The sequence below is a fragment of the Cucurbita maxima genome, unplaced genomic scaffold, assembly GCF_002738345.1.
Source record: "Cucurbita maxima cultivar Rimu unplaced genomic scaffold, Cmax_1.0 Cma_Scf00029, whole genome shotgun sequence".
Lineage (NCBI taxonomy): Eukaryota > Viridiplantae > Streptophyta > Magnoliopsida > Cucurbitales > Cucurbitaceae > Cucurbita > Cucurbita maxima.
This window is the reverse complement of record NW_019272045.1, coordinates 574288-593016: the sequence shown is the minus strand read 5'-3', so window position 1 is coordinate 593016 and position 18729 is coordinate 574288. Positions and strand designations below refer to the sequence as shown.

General features: G+C 37.3%; 3 protein-coding genes and 1 long non-coding RNA gene across 4 annotated transcripts; 3 read left to right on the top strand and 1 right to left on the bottom strand.

Annotated features, from left to right (window-relative positions):
* The first annotated feature begins 299 nt into the window (after nucleotides 1-299).
* LOC111465386 lies at nucleotides 300-12434 on the top strand. The gene is made up of 2 exons (XR_002714195.1): nucleotides 300-357; nucleotides 12200-12434. It is a non-coding gene; the product is annotated as an uncharacterized LOC111465386 (long non-coding RNA).
* On the top strand, nucleotides 1317-2932 carry LOC111465381 (photosystem I reaction center subunit XI, chloroplastic). The gene is made up of 2 exons (XM_023109729.1): nucleotides 1317-1570; nucleotides 2330-2932. The coding sequence occupies exons 1-2, from the start codon at nucleotides 1409-1411 to the stop codon at nucleotides 2819-2821; spliced, it is 654 nt and encodes a 217-aa protein (XP_022965497.1). The 5' UTR covers nucleotides 1317-1408; the 3' UTR covers nucleotides 2822-2932.
* On the bottom strand, nucleotides 2848-13749 carry LOC111465385 (putative pentatricopeptide repeat-containing protein At3g23330). The gene is given in 11 exon segments (XM_023109731.1): nucleotides 2848-3009; nucleotides 3724-6192; nucleotides 8050-8238; nucleotides 8994-9053; nucleotides 9178-9261; nucleotides 10306-10397; nucleotides 10805-10877; nucleotides 11002-11100; nucleotides 11232-11372; nucleotides 13303-13368; nucleotides 13454-13749. Coding segments are annotated over 10 exon segments (3045 nt in total). The 5' UTR covers nucleotides 13544-13749; the 3' UTR covers nucleotides 2848-3009; nucleotides 3724-4041.
* An 874-nt stretch (nucleotides 13750-14623) lies between these two features.
* LOC111465383 lies at nucleotides 14624-15438 on the top strand. The gene is made up of 2 exons (XM_023109730.1): nucleotides 14624-14923; nucleotides 15025-15438. Exons 1-2 carry the CDS (start codon nucleotides 14843-14845, stop codon nucleotides 15286-15288), a joined length of 345 nt encoding a protein of 114 aa, XP_022965498.1. The 5' UTR covers nucleotides 14624-14842; the 3' UTR covers nucleotides 15289-15438.
* The last annotated feature ends 3291 nt before the right edge of the window (nucleotides 15439-18729 follow it).

Below are 18729 nucleotides of genomic sequence, written 5' to 3'. Positions count from 1 at the left end.
AAAATGAATAGAACGAATAAAAAAACGTGAGCGATAACCATGTAAAATAGGGAACTGATGCGCATGCATCAACAACAAGAGTCTTGGATTCATTTGTACCATCTATGCATTGAGAGTATTGAAGCGAATAAGATACTACCATTTCTCTTAGTAGACAACAGCACTGTGGCATGAGTGTAACAGTCCAAGTCCACCACTCACGACTAGATGTGCCCATTGCTAGATGATACTGTCTTCTTCTAGGTTTCTTCGAAATTTCCCTTCTGGGTTTCTCTGGAATTTTCCTCCTGGGTTTCTCCTGGGATTTCCCTTCTGGGTTTCTGTTTAAGGTTTTAAAAACGTGTCTGCTAGAGAGAGGTTTTCACATGCTTATAAAGAACGCTTCATCCTCCTCCTGGAGAACGTGAAACATATGCTTGAGCAAAAAAGACTCACCATTATTAGGATGCAAATGATTCGTGGAACTTATATAGAACAATGTATTAGAACGTTTGTAAAATGCATGACATCGAGTATGAAGCAAAATGGTATATTCCACTATCCTTGTTCGATGTTTATTTTAAGAGGAATAGTATCTCAATCGTTCGGAATTGAAATAAGCTATGATCATTTCGAAAATGAAAACTATAGGACTAATAGACAAAAACTTCAAAACTTGAAACAAATAAAGACAACACGACGTATAATTAACTAAAACACTACCTTTTTCACAAAGTAAATGAGGAAGCTCGGTTGATAGAAAATGGTCTACAACAACATGTCAATCGCTAATACGAAAAGGGTGAGTAGATATTGACAATTTATCAATATGTCCGTTAACAATTCCATAATATTGAGATTCTCGACATTTTATTGTTATTTCCATCAAACCAACAATACTAATCTATCCGCCACAATTAATAGATAATTGGAGATAGATAATGGTATAATATTGTCCACTTTGAGCATAAGCTCTCATGGCTTTGCTTTGGACTTTCTCAAAAGGCCTCAAACCAATAGGTATGCTATTTTGTTCATGATTTTCTAAAGTTTTATTTACTAATTTAAAGTTTTTTAAAATTTTATTTTTAATTAAAGTAAAATATTAATACGCAAAAAATCTATTTATTTATTTTTAAAAATTATATTCCAAAGAGAAGTTGTAGGAGACTTATTTAATTCGGATGGATATATTATTATAAATAAATAATTAAAAAAATATGGATAAGGGATAAGATTACGTGGCAAGTTCCATCCAATGAGAAGAGAGAGGCTTGATCAACCAAAGCTTCCCACAAATTTCAATGGCCACTAACAATAAACCAACACCCAAAGCCAAATCTAAAATCCTCACCTCATTCTTCTTCTTCTCTGCCATTGATCCTTTCACAAACCAAAGGCAGCAGAAGCAGAAGCAGCAGCTGCAGCCATGGCCACTGCAACCTCCCCCATTGCCAGCCAGCTCAGTTCCGCCTTTACTTCATCAAACACCAGAGCTTTGATCGCTCCCAAAGGCCTCTCCGCCTCGCCGCTCCGACGTGTCCCTGCAAGAACACACTCCTTCACCATCAGAGCAATACAAGCTGATAAGGTAACCCAATGCATAATTCCCCTCTTTCAGCTTTCAAGATATATATACCTTACTATTTCAAGGGATACGAACTTAAAGATCTCTACAAGTTGAGTAAGAATTCGTTGAGGATTGTTGGGAGAGGAGTCCTACATCAGCTAATTAAGGGGTTGGTCATGAGTTTATAAGTAAGGATTACATCTCCATTGATATGAGGCCATTTGAGGAAGCCCAAAGTAAAACCACGAGAGCTTATGCTCAAAGTGGACAATGTCATACCATTGTAGAGAGTCGTGGTCCCTAACATGGTATTAGAGTCATGCCCTTAACTTAGTCATATCAATGAATCCTCAAATGTCGAACAAATAAGTTGTGAGTCTCGAAGGTGTAGTTGAAAGTGACTCAAGTATAGAACAAATGGTGCACTATGTTCGAGGACTCCAGAGAAGGAGTCGAGCCTTGATTAAGGGGATGCTGTTCGAGGGCTCCATAGACCTTAAGGGAGACTCTATAGTGTACCTTGTTCGAGGGGATGATTGTTGAGGATTGTCAGGAGGGAGTCCCACGTTGACTAATTTAAGAAATGATTATGGGTTTATAAGTAAGGAATACATCTCCGTTGGTATGAGGCCTTCTGAGGAAGGTCAAAGCAAAGCCATGAGAGCTTATGCTCAAAGTGGACAATATCATACCATTGTGGAGAGTCGTTATTACTAACCGAAACAAACTAGTTGTATAAACACTTCTCCACATGTTAATAAGCTATTGAAACTGTTGCAGCCAACTTACCAAGTGATTCAGCCCATCAATGGAGACCCCTTCATTGGAAGCCTTGAGACTCCAGTAACCTCAAGCCCTCTGATAGCCTGGTACCTCTCAAACCTCCCAGCTTACAGGACAGCAGTCAGTCCATTGCTGAGGGGAATTGAAGTCGGTTTGGCACATGGTTTTTTTCTCGTCGGTCCGTTTGTTAAAGCTGGTCCTCTGAGGAACACCGCCTATGCCGGAGGAGCTGGCTCGCTGGCTGCAGGCGGCCTCATTGTCATTTTGAGCATCTGCTTGACAATGTATGGAGTTGCATCCTTCAATGAAGGAGAGCCATCCACTGCACCGTCGTTGACCTTGACCGGTCGGAAGAAGACACCGGATCAGCTGCAAACAGCTGACGGGTGGGCAAAATTCTCTGGCGGATTCTTCTTTGGCGGGATCTCCGGCGTGATCTGGGCGTACTTCCTCCTCTATGTCTTGGACCTTCCTTACTTCGTCAAGTAGATTTTGTATCATTTTTCTGTTTCTGCAATGCAACTTCCATGTCTGTGTTAAGGAAACATAAAATTTGTATATTTCATTTCAAACCTCTTTGTTAGATCCTTTGTCATTGCATATTGATTTCCCTTTTGAAACTGTTGTGTTCTCATGTTCCATTTGTTTCTTCACAAACTATAGCTTCAGTGGCTGCACTGTAAATTGGAGGGAGAACATTATCAGCATACTAGAAAGTGCTTTTAACTAAATTGCCTTAGATAATTTTAGATCACATAAAACCAATTTTCAGAAAAGTTGTACTCTTTGGGCTTTCCTGAACAGACTTCTCCTCAAGGTTTTCAAACGTGTTTGTTAGGGAGAGGTTTCCACACTCTTATAAGGAATTCTTTGTTCTCCTCTCCAACCGATGTAGGATCTCACAATCCACCCCACTTGGGGGGCCAGCGACTCGTTGGCACACTGCTCGGTGTCTGGCTCTCATATCATTTGTAACAGCCCAAGCCTATCGCTAGCAGATATTGTCCTCTTTGGACTTTCTCTTTCAGGCTTTCCCTCAAGGTTTTAAAATGTGTCTGTTAGGGAGAGGTTTCTACACCCTTATAAGGAATTCTTTGTTCCTCTCTCCAATCGATGTGAGATTTCACAATCCACCCCCCTTGGGAGCCTAGCGTCCTCGCTGGCACACCGTTCGGTGTCTGGATATGATACCCATTTGTAACAGCTCAAGCCCACCGCTAGCAAATATTGTCCTCTTTGGGCTTTCCCTTTCAGACTTCCCTTAAGGTTTTAAAACGTGTTTGTTAGGGAGAGGTTTCCACACCTTTATAAGGAATGCTTTGTTTTCCTCTCCAACCGATGTGGGATCGATCTCACAAAGGTATTCTCAAAAGTCTACCATTGAATCTTACCATGCGTGACAACATTCGAGGCTGAAAGCAATCCGTCTCCATTAAACATGTGTTTTTAAAACTCTGTTGAGGTGGTTTGTAAGACTGAGCCATTGCGCTTCACCAATTCACCATCTTTTCTTAATGGAAAATAGAGTGGTGAAAGTTCTGAATCATTTCACCAGGTAAGCTTTTGCAAACTAAGAAGCAAAATGTTAAGATTTCGGCTTCTTCTAATGGATATTTGCCTTGTTTCCACCAACAATGCTACAGGATTCTAAGCAAAGCAGAGTAATTTTATGCATGAACATTCACATGTATCAGAATCTCTATCTCAGCTCACCAATAATCACCACAAGAGCAACGACCCGAGATAAAATGATGGAAACGATGAATATCTCGAACAATGATCTCCCTATCTAAAAGCTGAGATGTTAGCTTCATAAAGTTATGACAATCTGTACATACCCGAAGGTTCTTCATGATGCGGATTGGAATGCCAGAAGCCAAACTGATAATACCATAAGTAACTGCAAGCTTTTCACTATGCCAACCAAGAAGTACTTCACCCTGTTCTTCTTCAACATCCTGCATCACCAATTTTACATCACATGAGTACCCAATTTCCTTCAATCTTCCAATTAGCTTGTCCAGATATGCATATATCTGAGCGTGTTGAAGGTGCGATCGGTCTCCTGCAACGAAAGAGTGGACTTGATTTTTCACATGAATCCAAGATTGACCAGGTGTTTTGCTAATCCCTCTGTGTTGCATAGATCTTCTTGTTTTGGAAGCTTCTTCCCACTTTTGGTTGCTGGAACACATGTTTGATAGTAAAACATAAGGCCCTTCATCTCGTGGTTCGAGTTTAAACAACTTCTCAGAAACCCAATTTCCCATTTTGATGTCCTTGTAAAGCCGACAAGACGATAGAAATGCCTTCCAAACTGCACTATGGTGTGATAAATTGTTCTGGTAGATGAACTCTTTGACTTCATTCAAGCGTCCAGCTCGACCGTAAAGATCTACCATACAAGTGAAATGCTCAACCTTCGGCTCAATTGCATAAACATCTTTCATCATGTTAAAATATAGACGGCCTTCATCGAGCAGCCCTGCATGACTGCAAGCTATTAAAACTCCTATAAAAGTAACCTCATTTGGTATGATTCCTTCATATCTCATCTGTTCAAACAGTCGAATGGCTTCCTTACCTTGACCGTGCAAAGCACATCCAGTAATCATGGAAGTCCATGTCACAACATTTAAGTAAGTCGTTTGCACAAAAATTTGATAGGCACAATCCAAACTCCCACCTTTAGCGTACATGTCAATCAAGGAGGAAGCTAGGTGAGCATCAAGCTGTTCCCCAGTTTTCTGAATATAAGCATGGATTTGACGTCCAAGCTCTAAAACGCCAGCATTAGAACACGCCGATATGATGCTTGCAATGGTAAATCTGTCCATCACAGCCCGTTCACGGATCATAGAAACAAAAGTTTTGAAGGAATCTTCATACTTGCCATTTTGAACATATCCAGACACTATTGAGCTCCGTGAAACAATTTCTGTCATCGTGTTGCTACATACAATGTTCGAATCTCGTTTCTTCCCAAAATTCGAAGGCATTTGACTGTATATAACCGATGCTTTTTCCAAATTTCCACACTTAATATACATATTTATCAATGAACTATTTACAAATCCATCATTATGAAACCCGAACCTGAAAATTCGGCCATGTACTTGTCTACCTAGATCAATAATCAGTAAAGAAGAAACCACACTTAAAGCTATGGAAGAAGTAACTTTGTTAAACTCGGGTTCGTTCTTCACCATCTCATAAAGTAGCTCCATTGCTGTATTCAGATACCCACCTTGCATTAGCCCACATATAATCGTATTCCAACTCGCTGCATCTCTGCAAGGCAAGTTTCTGAATAAATCAAGAGATTTGTTAACATCACAACTACGGACATACACACCAAGCATGATATTGTAAGTAGCAGTACTCTTTTCTTTCATTGAATCAAACAATTGTTTGGCATAATCAAATGCATCAAACTTTGCATACAAATCAAGCATAGAATTCCCCAAGACGACATCTAAATTAACCCCACTTCTAAGAATCCATCCATGAATCCCCTTTCCCATTTGCAAATCACCAACTCTAGAACAAAGTTTAAGAACACAAGACAAAGTAAAATGATTTGGACAAACCCCTTCAACCAGCATTTCTCTAAACAGTTGCAATGCCATTTCAGAACAATTTACTCTAGCAAAACCCGATATAAGTACCGTCCATGAAAGTACATCTCTGTGGGGCATTTCGTCGAACACTTTCTGTGCATCGTCTAATCTCTCAGATTTCACATGGGAACTCATAATGAACTTTCCTAAATACAAAATAGAACCATTTTTTACCATCTTGGCGTGAAGGGTATCGGCCGAAGCACCATTTGAAGCGTGGTAGCAACATGATTTGAACAGCTGATGCTCAGACAAGTTACATGGAATGATTTTTTGAGCCAAGGAAACTTGAGAAACGGAATGGGTAAGTTTCAGAAAAGCAGTAGAAGCAAAGCCTACGCTGCACGGATTCATCCATCTCATCTTACACCACCTTCTTCAACAATGTAGGTGAAAGAAAGTGATGATTCTTCCCCCAGCTTGTGTTTGGCGTCTGAGAAGATAGGATTTGAAACAGAGCATTACAGTGATGATGAAACCCAAAAACCAAACTCAAAACTCATCGCTGGCTGCCCATTTCAACCAACGGATCGTGTAAACCCTGAGACAAATGTATTTCAGAAATTAATTCCAAAATAATGGTTTTGGACAAAATACCCATTAAAAATAATAATAATAATAATATTTTTAAACTTTCCATTTTCAATAATACTCTTAAATTTAAAAGAAAATCTAACCAACAAAATAAAAAAATTCTAAAACATTTTCAATTTATTTTTTAAAAATCAAATTTACTTTTACAGTTATATTCATGATTTTTATAAAATTTAAAAATATTAATATTATTTTAAAATTTCCATGAGTTATGTTTTAAACATAATATTAAAAAACTATTTTTGAATTTTTTTAAAAAACTTGGGATATTAATGAAACTCTTTAAAAAAAATATTTTTTAAACAAAATAGTAACGAATTCAAAATTAATACTAAAAATATTTATTATTTATTTATTTATTATTATTATTATTATTATTATTTTTTGTGCAACCTATCAATTTAACATGGAAGGTAAAACTACAAATTTACCCTTTTTATTTAAGTTGAGTGATATCCAATTTTTTTATATAATTAATTTCTTGATTTCACTCAATATTTTTTTATATATATTATTGATCTTGTTTAAGTTCGTTTTATAGAAAATAATTCAACACGTGTTTGTAACGTGGTTAAAAATTATCCATGAAAAAGGCTAACTCTAGAGTTAATATCCATATGCATATATATTTCGTATGCTAGATCGATACACACAAAAAGGCCAAAATATTAGACTTCCCCAAGATATTGAACGAGAAACCAATTCAACAGGCTTGTCACCTACCCGAACACCATCCAAGTTTTGATGTTCTTCGACCTGGAGTACAAAAAGCCTATACATGAATTTCCGTTTAAACTATAGAGTTAATATCAATACGTATATATAGTCCGTATGCTAGATCGATACACATGAAAAGACCAAAATATCAAACTTCCCCAAGATATCGAACGAGAGAAACCAATTCAACAGGCTCATCACCCACCCAAACATCTAAATTTTGATGCTCTTCAACCTCGAGTACAAGAAGACTATGCATGACTTTCTTTTTGAACTAGAGTTAATATTAGTACACGTGAAAAGCCCAAAATATTAAACTTCCCCAAGATATCAAACAAGAGAAACCAATTCAACAAGCTCATCACCTACCCAAACATCCAAGTTTTGATGCTTTTCGACCTCAAGTACAAAAAGACTATACATAAATTTCCTTTTGAACTATAGAGTTAATATTTGTACGTACATGTATACCATATGCTAGATCAATACACGAAAAGGCCAAAATATCATACTTTCCCAAGATATCGAAGGAGAGAAACCAATTCAACAAGCTCGTCACCCTCTCTTCCCCGCCCCCCACCCCAAACATCCAAGTACTAATGTTCTTCGACCTCGAGCACAAAAAGACTATACATGAATTTCCTTTTGAAACTATAGCGTTAATATCAGTATGTATACATATTCCGTAAGCTAAATCGATACACGAAAAGGCCAAAACATCCAACTTCCCCAAACTACTAAAAAAGAAGAAAAAAAAAAGTTGGAAAGAGTTACTATAAAAGAGACTTATAGAGGGGGGAAGAAATAGGAAGAGAAGGAGAAGCCAAGGAAGAGCAAGCCTCCAACAGTCGCAATAGTGCCTTGAGATATCTTTGATGCCAACAAGCTTCCACCAATCACAGCCATTGATGTACAAATTGAATGCCCCAATATGGCTCCCACAGCCACTCCAAGAGCATTTTTGTGTGTTGCTAGCTGCAATAGAGTGGATTTCAGGTTCGATAGTGTCGAGAAGATATTAGCCTCTTACTCACCTCTTCAACATCTAGAAAAAGGTCCTCTTAGTTAAGCTCTTTCGTAAAAGCGCTATTAGGCGGTGGTTCCTCGTTTTTTTCTTTTTCCCCCGAACACAGAATCGATCTCACCATTAGCCCGACTAAGAGTTCCTAATCGAAAAAGTAAACTGAACGTCGACTTGATGATGCAAAGGAGAGGGTTCTGAAGGAATATCTTCTTGCCAAAGGAGAGGGGAACCAAGTGCCGAAAAAAAATCGGTTTAGGTAAATATCTAATGCTCTCCTTATGGCTTCCATTCAGTTCTTTCTTCCCAATCCTCCATCTTCATCTCTATACTTGTAAACATTCTGAATCTAGTCTTGTAGCTATTAGTTTTTTTAGGCAAAATCGTTTAACGTGAACCTAAGAAAAGCACGGGTATAGATCATGGACCAGTATTCAGAGTCCGGTTACGCTCCGTTTGATAACCATTTGAACAAAAACCAAGCTTATAAACACTATTTTTACCATCAAAGTTCAAATCGAGTTTCAAAAACTTACAAACACTAAAATGGTTATCAAATGGGGGCCTCAGATTTCGAGTTTCAAAATCTATTGGAAACCATGGATCAATCCAACTTCCATGGGAGTAGGAACTGGAAAATTGGAAACTAACCAGGACCAACTTGATGATGCCAAACAAACAAAACATACAATTAAACGGAATAACTTACAGCGATTGTTGCTATCTGACTTCGATCTCCCCACTCGGCAAGAAACGTCAAAATAAACGACTGCAAAGCCAAAACGATCGCCAAAATCAGCTAAGGAATTACAAATATGAAATGTAATATGCATCTCAATCAGTGATAATATAGTTAGATGCCGAATCGGTGATATAGTAAGCAGTTTGTGGACCTCCAAGAATATGGGAGTGCAAAATCGCAGAAAGAAGCGGCGGAAGGACGTCTTGGATTGTCCAGCCTCAAGCTTCTCCTCTACCTGAACACGTGATTAGTAATCAATTTCGAGAACAAGAGAATGCTAGGATCAAGGAGCCTGAATAAAGATTATAATCAATTGAATGATATGAATTCACAATCCTGTAGAGAAATCCCATATGTAGCTAAAATGGCCACATGCTTTCTTCAGAGATAACAAGATTAAAACAGACGAAATATCGATATATTTACTCATGCAAGGCGTAAAAGACAGGCAACAAGATTCGGTACGGTTCAGAGAATAAAAATTTACAAATCCAAATATCACGATGGCAGATAGCAACTAACGACACTATGAAACATGAAATACTCTTATGAGTTGTGAGACCCCACGTCGGTTGGAGAGGGGAACAAAGAATTACTTATAAGAGTGTGAAAATCTCTCTCTAGTATATACGTTTTAAAAACCGTGAGGCAGACGGCAATACGTTACAGGTCAAAGCGGACAATATCTAATAGCGGTGGGCTTGGGGATATAAGAGCCAGACACGTTGGGCCTCCAAAACGGGTGGATTGTGAGATCCCACATCGGTTGGAGAGGAGAACGAAGCATTCCTAGTAAGGGTGTAGAAACCTCTCTCTAGTAGACATGTTTTAAAAACCATGAGGTTGACGACAATACTAACCGGCCAAAGCGGACATATCTACTAGTGGTGAGTTTTAGCTGTTACAAATGGTATCAGAGACAGACAAGCTGGGCATCCCTGGATTGTCAGATCCCACATCGGTTGGAGAGGGGAACGAAACATTCCTTATAAGGGTGTGGAAACCTCTCCCTAGTAGACGCGTTTTGAAAACCGTGAGGCTGACGATGATACATAAAGAGCAAAGCGAACAATATCTACTAGCAGTGAGCAGTTGCATGAGTATAGAGATTTGATACACGGATTATATTAGTCCACTTTATATCATAGTTCATGAGTATAAAAAAGAACTTCAAGAATCAGAAATAAAACCAGATAACAAACAGAAGTGCAGACAAGAATCCAAACAAAATAAAGGGAACACAACCATCAAACTGCAAAAGGTGTGGAAGATATCATACTTCTTCCATTTCCTTTTTCGTGGAAGATTTTGAATCCGATTTGGATCTCCAAGCAATGTAAAGTAACCGCAATCCAAAAAATGCATACAGAACTGCAGAGATATAGCAGTACTTAAAAATTCTTTCATTTTTTTAAATAATAATAACATCTATAATGACGAACAATCATAAGTTTAAATTTCTTTTATTATTATTATTATTATTATTTAATTACCATAAATGGTAATAAGCCACCTGCAACATTATTATTTTTTAAATATTCCAATTATAATACACACATATATATACAAAAATAGTTTTCTTTTCTTTTATTTTAAAAACAACCAAAACTCCTATTACTCTTCCAAACGTTAATTTGTTTCAGTCATAACTTCTTCATTTCAATCTGAGTGATTCAATAGGCATTGGAATCGTTATTCCAAGCTCTACGCTATGGACACTTTAAACGCTAAAACCTACAAATAGTAAGAAACAAAAGTGTAAAATACTATGCACGTACCTGTAGCAGCATTGTTGGTATGTTTCCTCGATATCAAATTTGGCACGATCCTACCTAAACCAGTTGATAGTACCTAATGGGCATGGAAACAGTTCTACTCTTATTTTCCGGAGAAAGAAACGTGACGTGCAGTTGTAACGAGTTCAAATAACACATACAGAATCAGACTATGAAAATGAAGAATCTATTCGACTTACTGTCATTACAATCAGAGCAGTGAGCGCACCAGATAAAACAATGGACTTGGGGTGGCGCATAGCCATAAGTGCAGCTATTATAAACGTCTCGTCTCCAATCTACACACAATCATTCCAGAAAAGTTAAAATAATTGAACTTGAACAGGCAAGAAGTTAGGTTCAAAACATTCATTTCCCATCTCGAGTCTTTTCAGTTCATGTTGATAACTCTAGAATCAATTACACCAACCTCACTGACAATTATCATGGACAAACTTGCAAAAAACGCGTCGAAGACTCCGAGGCCAATGGAGTCCAGGTCAAGGTTAAGATCTTTTGAGTCCACACCATCCTTATTTGCAGCAACCGTATCGGCGTTGCTCAAGGAAATCTAATGAGGAAATACAGACAAGTATAACGTTGTGAAAGAACTGAAACTAGAATTTAAAGAAGAAAAGAAAAGAGTTCCACAAGATGCTCCAAACAAGGCAAAAAAATCATTACTTAAAAGAACAGCTAAAACCAAAAATGAGCAAATAACTAGTTACTACTAAAGTTCCCTAATTTCTGGATCAGAAAACATGCCTGTTATATAGCTTTTTAAAACAAAGAATAGCAGAAAAAAGAATTTCAGATGTTTTCTTAGTAGTTCTGTCAAACCTTACTACTTCATATTGAAGTACTAAATGCATTTTAAGAATTAACTTATTAAAGCATATTAAATTTTCAAGTTCTTAACATAGCTAAAAAAAATGTAACAACCCAAACCTAGGCCCAAACTCACCACTATCAGATATTGTCCTCTTTGGGCTTTCTTTTTCGGGCTTCTCCTCAAAGTTTTAAAACGCGTTTTTCAGAGTTACGCAGCGAAACTGGTACTCATCTAGATACTATCCTCTTTGGGCTTTTCCTTTCGAACTTCCCCTCAAGGTTTTTGGGCCTTCCTTCCTGAGTTTCTCCATTACTTTCTCCATTACGCGTTTGCTAGGGAGAGGTTTCCACACCTTTATAAGGAATGCTACGTTCCCCTCTCCAACCGATGTGGTATCTCACAATCCACCCCACTTGGGGGCTAGTGTCCTCGCTGGCACACCGCTTGATGTCTAGCTCTGATACCATTTTAACAGCCCAAACCCACCACTAGCAGATATTGTCCACTTTGGCCCATTACATATCGTTGTCAGCCCTACGATTTTAAAACGCGTCTATTAGGGAGAGGTTTCCACACCCTTATAAGGAATGCTTCGTTCTCCTCTCCAACTGACGTGGGACCTTATGAAAAAAAATTTCAAACAGCCTTTAAATTAAAACCTACATTCTGAAAACTCTTCCTATAGGCTCCTAAAATATCATAAACCCAAAGTCAGGTGACCTTCTTCAAGTTACTCCAAAACAAAACCAGCAACACCAATTGAATCAATACATGCCAGTTCCAATGGTATTAGCTAGAGGGTACATAATATATCAACCCATCTTCCACACAGCCCCCTGGAATTTCATCGTTTCCCCTTTTCATACACAAACAGGTAGCAAAAAGTTCTGAACTCTCAACAATTAAAATCCCCAATAGTTAGTTCCATTACAATGTACAATGAACCCATAAGCCCCCTCCTCCTAGTTAGGAATCCGGATCTCCACAATGATATGATATTGTCCACTTTGAGCATAAACTCTCGTGGTTTTGTTTTTGGGCTTCCCCAAAAGGCCTCATACCAATAGAAACGTATTCCTTACTAATAAACCCGTGATCAATCCCTAAATTACAACATGGGATTCCCTCCCAACAATCCTTAACAATCCTCCTCTCGAACAAAGTACACCATAGAGCCTTCCCTGAAGCCTATGGAGCTCTCTAGTAGCCTCCCCTTAATTGAGGCTCGACTCCTTTCTTTGGAGCCCTCAAACAAAGTAAACCCTTTGTTCGACACTTGAGTCACTTTTGACTACACTTTCGAGGGTTCCAACTTCTTTGTTCGACATTTGAGGATTCTATTGACATAGCTAAGTTAAGGGCACGACTCTGATACCATGATAGGAATCCGGATCTCCACAAAGATATGATATTATCCACATTGAGCATAAGCTCTCATGGTTTTGTTTTCGGGCTTCCCCAAAATGCCTCATACCAATCGAGCTGTATTATTTACTTACAAACTCATGATCATTCTCTAAATTACAAGATAGAACTCCCTCCAAACAATCCTCTAACACACTCGCCATGGCCACCACCACAGCATCGGAGTCCTCACCAAAAATTTCACATGCATCATAAAATATCTTCATCCAAAGCAAAAACAAGAAAGATAACGAATCGCACTCACCTTACTCCGTCGACCGAGATCTTTAGGTCCATCCAACTCCACTTTCTCAACTTCCGCAGAAAAACCCTAAAAAACCCCAACACATTACAAAATCAAACCCATAAGAACTCCATAGACACAGAAAAAAGGTAGAGAAATGGCAGATTAATACCTGAACGGAGGCAAACAGAGAAACGAGAAGAAGAAGAAGGAGAAAAGGTGAGAAAGAGAGATTCCGAATAGGGTTTGAACGCAAACCCATTGAAGAAGAATGGATTAGTAGTAGATGGAATTTGTGATTCTGGGAATCGGAATCGGAGAATGATGTTAAGATGGTGGGATCTCTCTCGATTGAAAATAAGATCAGATCGGCATTGGATTGCTGCCAATTGTAGACCAATAAGGATATCTTTCTTACAAGCTAGAGATCCACCATAGCCAACAAAACCAGGAAGCTTTTTTATTTTATTGTTTATTTTTTCCAGAGTATTATTATAAGTGTGAATTAAAGTAATGAATTTATTATAAATTAGGGATGTTGATCGGTCCGCTTGACATGCCGTGAATCCTCTTGAAAGAGAGGGGTGCCTTTGGGCAGGTGGTGCATGGCTATCGTTAGCTTATGTCGTAAGGTGTTGGGTAAAGTCCCACAACGAGCACAACCCTCGTATTTAGTTTCCAACCGTTGAGGTTAGAACCCTGAGCAGACTGTCGGTGATAAGCTGGAGGAAGGCGAGGATGATGTCAAGTCATCATAATTTGACCGCTAAAATATACAATAATCTCATAATTAAATAGAAAATAGTTAGAAATTATAGTACATTGATTTTTATAGTGATTCAGGTCAAGCTAGAGTATTTTTTTTACTGTTTTCACGAATTAAAGTAAAACTGCCCGAGTAAATTCAATTCTTTCCACGACTCGTGATCAAATATCAAGAACTTTTGCTAAAATAACGTACAAACGTGCATCCACCCACTCTCTTTTAGGTTTATGTTGCTACCTTCGGGTGTTGAAAAACTCATTGATTCTCGATACCGAGCTACTAAAGGAGGTAGACCTTCAGTGTCACCTTGAGGGAAGCCAGCCGTTTTCCCAAACTTAGCACATTTTTGGTGGTAGCCATTCTACTTCGATTGACACGTTGCAGTAATAGAAAAAAAATGTCGTAAGTCGGGGGTAGCCATATCGTAAGGCCATTACCGAAACGTCAATAAATTTATTATTTATTTTTTAAAAAAAGATTAAAAAAAGAAAAAGAAAAAAGAAATGAATGCATTAATAATTGTTTGACTTATAATGCTGAAACAAGATTGCTTATTTTAATAATAAAAAAAAAAAAGACCAAACAAAGAGAAATTTGTTCACCATTCACGAGGGCCGTTCTTTCTTGTTCAGAAAGGCCTATGAGTGCGTGATTTGCGCGAATGCTTCTCCAGCTGCTATCAATTCAAGAGTTCTTGATGTTCAAGAACAAAATGAGAAGCTAAATCACTCAAATTCCACTTTCTCGACTTGTAAATCTTCTCAAAACCTCTCGAATTTCTCCATTTTTCTCAGAATGTCGCCTTATGGCGTCGTATTTCGTCTCATTTTTGTGCTGTTTCTTGCCCACGACGCCATTGAAGCGACCTCAAACCACGTGAGTAATCGAAAATCGAAACCTCATTTGGTTCCGATTTTCTCCAAATTGATTAGTTCAGTGAGTTGATTATGTGTTTTGTTTTTTTTTTTGTTTTTTAGGGTAATCGGTGGTCCGATCAAGAACCGATGATGGTGCCATTAATGGAGAACGTTGAGACGATGACGGCGGTGGCGATGAATGGCAATCGGCGCCAGCTGAGGAGCTTCCAGGTTTGTGCTCTCTGTACCTGCTGCGGCGGCGCCAGAGGAATGTGCCTTCCTTCTCCCTGTTGCTATGCCATAAACTGTAACATTCCTAATCGGCCCTTTGGCTTTTGCTCGTTTACTCCCAAGACCTGTAACTGCTTTGGCTGCCATATTTAAGCTTTGTTCTTATATCTATCTCTGTTTATGACATTGAAAATTGTTCTTAATTGTTCGTAATTGTTCTTAATTGTTCATTGTTCTGATAGGAGAGATATCATAGCTTGTGCCATTTTGCTGATTGTTTCCAAGATTTGGCTTGTTGGGCTCTGTTTAATGGCTTTAATTGTGTTAATCTAAATGCCTTTTTCTTGATTTTGTTTGTTTGTTTGTTTCTGATCAAAATCTAGAGGGGCTTCTTTTTTCTTTACTTTCATTGCCTTTTTTTGCTACTGTTTTGATTCATTCCACCATACTTTTTCCCTTTTTGAAATAACTTTTTAGTGAGGTGACCTCTTCTCACCTGAGGCATGTACTTTGGTGAGAAGCTTCTTTGATGTCTTACCTTTTGATTTTGATTTGGAAATGATAATGAATGAGAAGACATCATCGTTGACGGTTTTTGGGATGCCCTGCCACGATAGGCGGGTTGGTTCCTCTGTTGTCGGCGGAAGATCTTTAGTGCGGTAACCTCTTCTCGCCTTAGGCATATACTTTGGTGGAGAGACTTCTTTGATATCTTACCTTTTGATTTGGAAATGATCATGAAAGAAGAAGTCATTATCGTTGATGGTTTTGGGCCGTTCTACCATAACAGGTGGGTTGGTTCCTCTGCGATCGACGGGAGCTCTTTAGTGAGGTGACCTCTTCTCGCCTTAGGCACGTACTTTGGTGGAGAGGCTTCTTTGATGTCTTAACTTTTGATTTGCAAATGAAAATAAAAGAAGACGAAGCATTGTCATTTTGACGGTTTTTGGGCTACCCTACCATAACAGGTAGGTTGGTTCCTCTGCTATCGGCGGAAGCTCTTTAGTGAGGAGACCTCTTCTCGCGTTAGGCACTTACTTTGGTGTCTTAACTTTTGATTTGGAAATGAAAGTGAAAGAAGAAGACGCATTGTCGTTGACGGTTTTTGGGCTACCCCACAATAACAGGCTGGTTGGTTCCTCTACTGTCGGCGGGAGCTCTTTTTTGAGTTGACCTCTTCTTGCCTTAGGCATGTACTTTGGTGAAGAGACTTATTTGGTGTCTAACTTTTGATTTGGAAATGAAAATGAAAGAGGAATACGCATTGTCATTGACAATTTTTGGGCTACCCCACCATAACAGGCGGGTTGGTTCCTCTATTGTCGGCGGGAGCTCTTTTTTGAGTTGACCTCTTCTTGCCTTAGGCACATACTTTGGTGTCTTAACTTTTGATTTGGAAATGAAAATGAAAGAAGAAGACGCATTGTCGTCGACGGTTTTTGAGCCGCCCCGCCACAACAGGCGGTGGGAGCTCTTTAGTGAGGAGACCTCTTCTCGCCTTTTAGGTATGTACCTTTGGTCACCTCGATACAAATTATTATCAAATGGGCTAATCCTCTTATTTTGTTTTTGCTTAGCTTCTTGTTTGATAACAGAAATGAGTAGACATCACAAATTGATAAAAAGCTTTTCCCATCAAGTGAAGCCAATGGTTGGTCTGCAGAAACAACAACATGGCAATCATTTGTTGAACTTTGATGCTTGAGAAAGGTGCAAATTTCTGCTTCCCTATTTCTTTGTTTTTGTGAAATTACGAAAGTACCCCTAAATTCAACTAAGCTTCAAATTACAAGTTTAGTCCCATAAACTATAACGTTGTGTCGCGTCGTATAGATTTTTAGTTTTCAATAAGTATCTTGGAGGTAACGGTTATATGTTTAATGGGTATTTAACTGTCTTATTAGTCTCTGAATGTTGAATTTGTCTGACGAACATATTAGATACAAATTTAAAAATTGTTCGAGTTTTAATGAGTGGTAGATGATGAGTTAGGTGCGAATTTATGCTTCCCTATTTTCTTTGTTTTTGTAGTGTAATTATCAAGTGAAATTACAAAAGTACCCCTATTAGCTTTTAGGATTTCCTTAGAGTTCAACTAAAAACAACTAAAAACAGCGTTAATAGTTTAACGCTGCATCGTAGAGATCTCTAATTTTTAAACCGTGTCTTGGAATTAACGGTTATATGTTTAACCGTCTGAATAACGTATTACGTACAAATTTAAAAATTTTCCATAGAAGCGAGTGAGGGATGATGAGATATATGTGAGGAAGGAATTAATGAGAAGGAGATGGTAGCTGGGTGGTAGCCCCATTAAACCTTATCCTGCTTCACTTCCCCCAGTTGTGTGCTCATGTCATGTGCCAAATCTTTAATGCTTTCACTTTTTGGTCTTTTATGTCAACCATTAGTTCAAAAGTCGTCCAGTTGTCATCAAGTTCGGTTTGATAATCTTTAAATCTCGATGACTATATCTATCTAATTATAAATTTTAAAGAGGAGTTTTTTATATATTGAAAATGAACGTTTCGTTCACACAGCCAAAATATCAAAATCTACTTTGATTTTATTTAGAATCAAATAAAACTAAAAATCGAGCAAACTTAGAAATATAAATAGAATTGAGAAGGTATATATTCTGATTGATATTGATATCTTTTTAATAGCAACTAATACCTAGCTACAAGGAAAATATAAACTAATTACATATTGAAAATAAAATAAAATAAAATATAAATCAAATTATAGCAGCTTGGTTCTCCAACGGTTGAATACGAACCATGTTAATACATAAATTTTATCTTATCAGTGATTTATTGATTATGATTTAAATATATATTTAGGTTATTTGAAGCAAAAACATAGTGGGTTTAATGTTAATAGATTATGTATATATTTGAGTAATTTTAAAGTAAATGCGAAGTAAGTGATTTTAAATATTTTATAAAAAATTGTCCAAAATGTTTTTATCGTTCTAGTGTCTACGTAGCTTCTAATTAACATTTAGTACACGTTGGAGAAGGATTCTTGATTATTTTAGGAGCTATGTACACAAAATTAGATCGATAGAAAATCAATTTTATTAAATCTTTCTCGACCGTTTGAAAATTTTATTCTATTAAGACACATCATTCTAGATTCTAATTTATTACATTAAAATATTTTTAAATAATTTTTTATTTTTGTTATGGATAATTTCTTTAAAACTAATTATTATTATTTTTGAACTTTAGGTCTATCTTTATCTTCCGAAAAGGCATTTATTGTATTTAATTTTATGATAATGTTGAACTATGTTAGTATGTTAATATATATATATATTATTTAAGATTGATAAATAAAACCTATCACTAGTAGACGCGTTTTAATAGACTAAAGCATATAATTCAACAAATAATTTTTTTTCATTAACTTTGAACAAATACACAAATTTCTCAACCAAACATGGCAATACATGAAATTACAACATCACCCCTAATCCAAACCCTAATTTATTAAAAAAAAAAATCCCCAAAAATAAGAAATTATTACCCAAAAAAAAAAAAAAAAACCCATATATATATATATATATATATATATATATATATATATATA